The sequence below is a fragment of the Amphimedon queenslandica genome, unplaced genomic scaffold, assembly GCF_000090795.2.
Source record: "Amphimedon queenslandica unplaced genomic scaffold, v1.1 AMPQUscaffold_10932_Cont15973, whole genome shotgun sequence".
NCBI lineage: Eukaryota > Metazoa > Porifera > Demospongiae > Haplosclerida > Niphatidae > Amphimedon > Amphimedon queenslandica.
Genome location: NW_003548821.1, coordinates 1 through 7,942, shown reverse-complemented (window position 1 = coordinate 7,942; position 7,942 = coordinate 1). Strand labels below are relative to the sequence as shown.

Sequence of the window (7,942 nt, the reverse complement as noted above, 5' to 3'; positions counted from 1 at the left end):
GGCAACTAACATAACAGCATGTGAAGTAAAGTTAATAATTAATATTTAATAATAATTAATATAAGTTAATTGTGTATTTATTATTAATAGGTTTATTATAATTAATTAGGCGTTGTCTCCGATGGTCAAAATTGCTAAGGAGGTTGTGAAAGTGAACGGATACGATAAAGTGATTAAAATAATTAATAAACGATCAACTGAACTAACAGTAGGACTAGGTAATAATAATAATAATAATAATAATAATAATAATAATAATAATAATAATAATAATATGACAGAGTGTTGTTTCATTGCTAGGTTGTGATATTCCTTGTAAGGCTAATGTGTTGGTCAGTGAAGTGTTTGATTCTGAGCTGATAGGAGAAGGAGCCATTGAGACCTTCACTCATGCAAAGAAACACTTACTGACAGTGAGTGATGGGGACCAGTGACTCCAGTATTGGAGGTTCTAATACTTTATAACCTGGATTAAGAATTGGGGGGTCACTTTGGAGCCATTTTTCGATAAAAACCATGGGCTATAGCCTTGGGTATTGTTCAGATTTTTGTCATTTTTTTTAAATGGCTGTAACTTGAAAAATTGAAGTCGGAATCAGCTCAAACTTGCTATACAGCATAAGGACATCAATATGTATCAGAAAATGTAATAAAAATTTGGGGTGATTTCAGGGCCATTTTTTGGAAAAAACCATGGGCTATAGCCTTGGGTACTTTTCAGATTTTTGTCGTTTTCTTAAAATGGCTGTAACTCAAAAAATTAAAGTCAGAATCAGCTCAAACTTTCTACACAGCATAAGGACATCAATATGTATCTTGTACATGTACATGCTATTATTATTGTTTATTATTATTAATAGGAGGATGCATTAATTATCCCGTCCAAGGCTACAGTTTATGTTAGATTGATGGAAAGTCCGTTTCTGTTTCAGTCACAATCAATTGACACCAATCAAGTAATTAACTAATTAACAATTCATCATTATTAATAATTATTAATCAGTTTCCTCATGAACTCAATATTAAGACCCCTGGGGACTGGAAACATTGCCCGGGCCCGGCCTCACTATGGGATCTTCACTTAGAAGAAATTAAAGATAAATGTACAATATTATCAGACCCAGTGGCAGTGGGAGAGTAAGAACACATGATGTAATGTATTAATTAATTTATTATTATTATTATTATTATTATCATTAGGTTTGATTTTTCTGATCCTAACCTACCCAAGAAGAGGGTTTTCCCCTTCGTATCAGTCACACCCACTCATACAGGTACATATACATGTATACATGTATTATTATTATTATTATTATTTTATTTTTATTTTATTTTTAGGTGTTCTTCATTCTATTGCTGTGTACTGGAGTATCAGTATGCCCCAGGGGGTGGAGCTTAGCATGTCACCATGGCAACAAGATCATCAAGTTAGTACATATACATATTAGTTAATTAATTAATTAATTAATTTATTATTATTATTGTTGTTGTTATTATTATTATTCCTAGTGGCGTGATCATTGGTTGCCTTGTGTTCAGATATTAAGTGATCCAATCAACATTAATAAAGGTAATTAATTAATAATTAATTAATATATCTATTAATTAGTATAAAGGTGAAACCGTGAATATTCAATTAGTTAATGATGAGTTTACACTATGGGCTGTCATTGAAAACAAGTAATTAGTTAATTAATTAATTATTTATTTATTTAATATTAAATTTTCTCTCTCATTAATATTCCAGTATTAATTTCTCTCCCCATTCTCCTCCATTGTGTTCCTGTGGTCTCCACATGTCCTTCAGTAGAGGAAGATTAAGAATGATTAATGATAAGGAGAGGAATGAAAGGATCAACCAATCACTGGGAGAGGTAAGGGAGGGGCTAGGGGCGGGGCTTAAGGGGGGGGGAGAGGCACTTGTAGTACTAAATTTAATTATGATAAATTAAAGTAATCTTTTATTATTATTATTATTTTTTTTATTTTCTTAGTTGTTAGTTGGTAAATCTACTGTTCTTTGTGTCGGTGATGGTTCATTTCTTCCATTATTTTGTGCTAGTTATAAATCAGTTAAAAAGGTAATTAAAGTGTGTGGGTGTTAGTTGCATAGCAACCTTGTCTCTGTAGATATTCTCAGTTGAGACCAATCATCACTCCTTCAGTACAATGGAACAAGTGAGTCCATTATCTGATACATGTACTTACCTGTATGTTGTGGAGAAACTTTGAGCTGATTCTGAGCGAAATTGAAGTTGCATCAAAATTGGGCCAAAGTTCCTGTACTATAGTACAGGGTCACGGGCCAAATTTTGCCAAAAATGAAAAGTAGAGAATTCTTCATTTTTATTACATTTCCTGATGTATATACATGTACTTATGTTGTGTAGAAAGTTTGAGCTGATTCCAATCAAAATTGGATTTTTAACGAATTTTTTAAGTTGCTCCAAAATCAGACAAAAGTCCCTGTACTATAGTACAGGGTCACAGGCCGAATTTTGCCAAAAATGAAAAGTAGAAAATTCTTCATTTTTATTACATTTCCCAATCCAAATACATGTTCTTATGTTCTATAGAAAGTTTGAGCTGATTCTGATCAAGTTTGGATTTTTTACGAATTTTTAAAGTTGCTCCAAAATTGAGCAAAAGTCCCTGTACTATAGTACAGGGTCACAGGCCAAATTTGCCAAAAATGAAAAGGAGAGAATTCTCCATTTTTATTACATTTCCTGATACATATACATGTACATTATACAGTTATGTTAATGACTGTTTCTCTCTCCAGATCATATCTTGTTCCTCATTATCAGACTCCATTAGTTTATTGTCTGTTGATCCTAATGACATCACACCCACTCACTTAATTGGACACTCTATTGATATCCTGTTAGCTGAACCATTCTTTGTTTCCATGACGTTACCATGGCACTCTCTTTACTTCTGGTATGTACGGACTGCACTAGATCCTCTTCTGTCGACCGATTGCACAATAACCCCAGGCTCCGCCCACTTAATGGGAATAGCCGGTAACTAACATGTACATGCACTTGTGTAATTAATTAATTTGGTATGTACATGTAATTAATTAATTATTTATTTATTTATTTATTTATTTATTTGTTGTTTTTGTTTACAGTTAAATTTGAAAACCTTCATCTATTGAAACATTCTCTTGGAAAAGTTGAAGAGTTTTACTTAACACCTTATGATGATGCAGTAATTAATAGATTAATTAATTAATTATTAATTAATATTCATTAGGTAATGGAAAGTATTCCTGATATTAATAAGTCCTTGCCCCCTGAGGATTATTCACTGTGGGAATATCCCTCCTACCCCCTCAGTGGGGTCCAGACACTAATGAAATTTGACTTTACATCTCCAGTTCCGAAAGACACAATATTGAGAGAGAAAGGAAGGTATAGGACCCGCTAATGTGTACATGTACGGTATTTTATTAAGTAATATTGTATTTTTTTTAATTTTAATTAGTTGGTCGTTGACCACACCCACTTCTTGTCACGGGATTGTTCTTTGGATGGAGTACAGTACTGGATGGACTCCAGTTTTATTAGACGAGCCCATATTTGGTCATAAGTTGAACTGGTCGTCTAATCAGAATCAAGGAGTGTGTTTCTTTGTAAAGGAGGATTATGAGGGGGAGGGGTCAGTAGGTGTGGCTTATAATATCAGTATGAACACTGGAACTGGTGACTTGGGTATGGAATTTGAACTAATTTTTTAACTACAAACTACATTGAAGTAATGTACTTTTATGTGGCTGTTTTAAAATGTTTGAAATTGAAAACGATCAAAATTTTCTTCAAAAATTTGCATTTTCGTATATTCTTATGCTGTGTAAAAAGTTGCTCAGTTATTTGAAACTGGCACAGATTAATCCCACTCTGAATGGCTGTCACAACTTGCTATGCTGGGAAAGCAACCTCCTTCCTTTTATTATAAAAAGAAAAAGACTTACAATAATAGCATTACAATTTCTTAAAGCAGCAAAAGTAGCAAAGTACATTAATGATAATAATAATAATAGCAGCAAAAGTTAACAATAGCAGTTCCTAAATACAGCAGTTTTATAATCACTCAATACATTATTTAGTAACAGTAGTTATTAATGTCACTATCACACTTATAAATGCAAAGGCAATGGATACATAAGCAATGTTTAAATTAAAAGGAATACTAGCACACAATATACGTAACCTGAAACTAAACTTCCTCCTCTTCATTGACTCAATGAACTTTGTTAAGATATCTTCAATATCCTTATATTCTTTACTTGCTTTCTCACTAATCTTCCTTATAACACGTTGTCTTGTCCTGGTAACACTAGCAGCTCTGAGGCAAGGATGAAGTAGGAAGAAGCACTCCAGTACACTGTACATGAAGAGGAACCCAATCTCTCCAGGATGAAACCCAACCCCATGCTCAATGTGAGATATTCTTGATTTAACATGAAGTGCAATAGCATCAATCAGTAGTGATGCTATCATGAAGGTTGATATTATATGAAGTATCCAGTGGAGTAGGAACCATAACTGAAGCCAGCTAAGTGTGGATACTGCTGTGTTAACGAAATGTCTATCACGTTCCTTGAGATAGTATATGCATGCAGCACTCTTAGTAGAGTTATCATTAGTAATATTACCCAGTTCAATTTCGTGTTTACGAACAGCTTCAACATAAGTTTCTATTGACACTGGAAGGTTATTATTTTTAGGATTATACACCTTATAAATATGATATACAAATAGTTCTAATTCTTCACATCTTCTTTGTATCCCATACATTAACTTTGAGAATATGAAGCAACTGACCAGAACACGAAATAAAGAATAAGTGTACAATGCAAGAGCAGCTCTTTCAAGATTATAAGTATCATTTGTTGATCTACCTTTATTCTGTTCACAATAAAGCCAAAAGAATACTCCAGCAGTGGTAGCAAGTAGCGTAAACCCGATGATAAACCATGTGACATAATGACACAATCGTTCACCATGCAGTGGTGTATTGGTACGCTCATCTTCTGTACTAAAGAAATTAACATATTCCTTTATTTTCTGGTTATAAAGTGCTTTTATTGGATCTGTTTCCATTAGATCACTCTCTTTAGTTTCATCATTAAAAGGATCCAATGGCAGTTTATCTTTGTTACCACTCTCCACACCACAGCATTTCTTTTTAAAAAATTTCAATATTCCTAACAGACACTCATTAAAACTTTTAAAGTGTTTAATATACAGGCACCACAGTGCCCATACGAACAATACTTGAGATACAGCATTGGCTGTTGTTGAGAATAACAATGATATCTTACTGAGATCAACAAACTCTTGAATCAGTGGTTTAGTAGTTTTATTGTCAACATTATTCTCTATATAAAGGAGGGAATTGATTTATCAATACTAGATCTATCTTACCTGGTTTAATGTCTCTCAGTGCAAGTTGTGGTAGTTCATTTTCATTTGTAGTCTCATTGTAATTGAAGTACAGTGTGTAGCATATTGAGGAGTAGTCATAGGAACATGTAGCCCAACCAATGATGTACATAACAAGAGGAAATATGTTGATAGAGAGAGCTGGGATAACTATGCAGATCATTATTATACTTAGCAAACAGCATATAAATTCAAAAATAATTGGTATGGATTCGATGTGACTCTGGACCCACAAAACATTATCACGTGAGATTGATAGCTCTCTTCTTGGTCTTATCCATTGAAAGGTTACAGCACTCATCAAAGTAAAAAAAATTGGAAATATCCATTTTGTCACAAATTCTACAACAATGAAAGAATGAAAGTGCTATCACTCTAACATTCACTATAATACATAGCCTTACTTCTTACACAAGTGCAGGTACAACAGCTATTTGGCATAATGCAGAAGCTTTACAGCAGCCCTGGATACAAAACAGCAGATGCAAAAAGGAGTGAGCCAAGGAGTGATAAAAAAGGATCTAGTACTATAGTTAGTGTATAATGTAGCTATAGAAATGTGATATGCAGTGATAGTAATCTCTTGTGGTGGAACAAGACTAACAATGAAACTTAATAGTACAACCCTTGATGCTCAGTATCTAATATAGCAACAACAGCAGATTAAAGCAGCATAGTAATAATAAGATAGCAGCAAGATTAATAATAATAGTAAAAGCACAGCAATAAACAATAACAATAATAGCAATATAAAACAATCTAGCAAAGCAATAGTAAAAACTAATAGTAAAAGGAAACAGAAGGTTAAAGGAGCTATTTTTAGCTAGTGACACTAGTTATTAAACTAACTACAATACCGACAAAACCAAAGGTAATAGATAGATAAGCAATGTTCAAGTTAAAAGGAATACTGGCACACAATATACGTAACCTGAAACTAAACTTCCTCCTCTTCATTGACTCAATGAATTCCTGCATCACCTCCTCCGGAATATCTTTATATTCATTGCTTGCTTTGTCGCTAATCTTCCTTATAACACGTTGTCTTGTCCTGGTAACACTAGCAGCTCTGAGGCAAGGATAAAACAGAAAGAAACAATGTAGTACACTGTACATGAAGAGGAACCCAATCTCTCCAGGATGAAAGCCAACCCCATGCTCAAAGTGAGATATTCTTGATTTAACATGAAGTGCAATAGCATCAATCAGTAGTGACATTATCATGAAGGTTGATATTATATGGAGTATCCAATGGAGTAGGAACCATAACTGAAGCCAGCTAAGTGTGGACACTGCTGTATTAACAAAATGTCTATCACGTGCCTTGAGATAATTCTTGGCATGTTTATCAGTGATGTAAATACCACTAGTACTATCAAATTCATTCAGTTCAACTTCAAATTTGATGTTTTTAAGATAATCTGTTACCATGTCTGAAAGTTTTTTATCTTCATTAAGAGGAATTATGTGAGCAGGAGTAGCTTCATTAGTTCCATTAGGGGTAACCATTACATTTGTATACCTCATTAATATAGTATACCAAATAGTTCTAATTCTTCACATCTTCTCTGTATTCCGTACATCAACTTTGAGAAAATGAAGCAACTGACCAAAATACGAAATAAAGAATAAGTGTACAATGCAAGAGCAGCTCTTTCAAGATTATGAGTATCATTTTTCAATCTATCTTTATTCTGTTCACAATAAAGACAAAAGAATACTCCAGCAGTGGCAACAAGTAGCATCAACCCAATGATAAACCATGTGACATAATGACACAACCGTTCACCTTGAAGTGGTGTGTTAGTTCGTACATCTTCTTTACTAAAGAAACTAGCACTTTCCTGTATTTTCTGGTTATAAGGTTTGTTAACACTTCTTCTGTTGTGGTTATTTCCATTAGATCACTGTCTTCAGTGTCATCATTAAAAGGATCTAATGGAACCAATGGAATTTTATCTTTGTTAGTCTCCACACCACACATATATGGCTAGTTATAGGGACCAGATAAACTAAAATTGTCATCCAGAAAACCTGTTTCTGAAGTTTTATGGTTTCAATATTATTGTTTATAAAATCAATTGTGCTTCCACATATACCATAATGTTGTTTTCACCTATTTTTTGTAGCTACACAAAGGAAAGAAATCTGAAAAACATGAAACCAAAAACCAAGTAATGATATGTTTGGGTTTTATAGTTTTAGGTTTTACCTTATAGCTTGTTGCATATGTACACAATATACATGTTTGGGTTTTTGGTTTTGTAGTTTTCAGGTTTTACCTTATAGTCTGTTGTATATGTACACAATGTACGTATTTGGGTTTTTGGTTTTGTAGTTTTCAGGTTTCCAATGTACATGTTTGGGTTTTTAGTTTTGTAGTTTTCAGGTTTCTACCTTATTGTCTGTTGCATATGTACACAGTGTACATGTTTGGGTTTTTGGTTTTGTAGTTTTCAGGTTTCTGCCTTAGAGTCAGTTGCATATGT

The 7,942-nt window shown here is 33.3% G+C and overlaps 2 protein-coding genes across 2 annotated transcripts; one reads left to right on the top strand and one right to left on the bottom strand.

The window, feature by feature from the left end:
- Positions 1-8: 8 nt before the first annotated feature.
- LOC100635923 (protein arginine N-methyltransferase 7-like) lies at positions 9-3,830 on the top strand. The gene is made up of 16 exons (XM_011409923.2): positions 9-25; positions 110-218; positions 301-413; positions 861-956; positions 1,004-1,137; positions 1,201-1,274; positions 1,339-1,427; positions 1,510-1,570; positions 1,617-1,680; positions 1,748-1,874; positions 1,995-2,081; positions 2,131-2,178; positions 2,786-3,026; positions 3,137-3,216; positions 3,262-3,419; positions 3,493-3,830. Exons 2-16 carry the CDS (start codon positions 122-124, stop codon positions 3,743-3,745), a joined length of 1,722 nt encoding a protein of 573 aa, XP_011408225.2. The 5' UTR covers positions 9-25; positions 110-121; the 3' UTR covers positions 3,746-3,830.
- A 162-nt stretch (positions 3,831-3,992) lies between these two features.
- Positions 3,993-6,028, bottom strand: LOC109589760 (uncharacterized). The gene is made up of 3 exons (XM_020005783.1): positions 5,858-6,028; positions 5,436-5,795; positions 3,993-5,389 (listed from the first exon to the last, which is right to left on the bottom strand). Exons 1-3 carry the CDS (start codon positions 5,892-5,894, stop codon positions 4,107-4,109), a joined length of 1,680 nt encoding a protein of 559 aa, XP_019861342.1. The 5' UTR covers positions 5,895-6,028; the 3' UTR covers positions 3,993-4,106.
- Positions 6,029-7,942: the final 1,914 nt, after the last annotated feature.

Excerpts from the sequence above, each read along its gene's own strand:
- LOC100635923 (XM_011409923.2), top strand. The coding sequence starts at position 122 with ATGGTCAAAATTGCTAAGGAGGTTGTGAAAGTGAACGGATACGATAAA. Across the intron at positions 2,082-2,130 it reads GTTATAAATCAGTTAAAAAG|ATATTCTCAGTTGAGACCAA; the intron begins GTAATTAAAGTG and ends TTGTCTCTGTAG. Across the intron at positions 3,420-3,492 it reads ATATTGAGAGAGAAAGGAAG|TTGGTCGTTGACCACACCCA; the intron begins GTATAGGACCCG and ends AATTTTAATTAG.
- LOC109589760 (XM_020005783.1), bottom strand. The coding sequence starts at position 5,894 with ATGCCAAATAGCTGTTGTACCTGCACTTGTGTAAGAA. Across the intron at positions 5,796-5,857 it reads TACCTGCACTTGTGTAAGAA|AATTTGTGACAAAATGGATA; the intron begins GTAAGGCTATGT and ends TCATTGTTGTAG. Across the intron at positions 5,390-5,435 it reads ACTGAGAGACATTAAACCAG|AGAATAATGTTGACAATAAA; the intron begins GTAAGATAGATC and ends TCCTTTATATAG.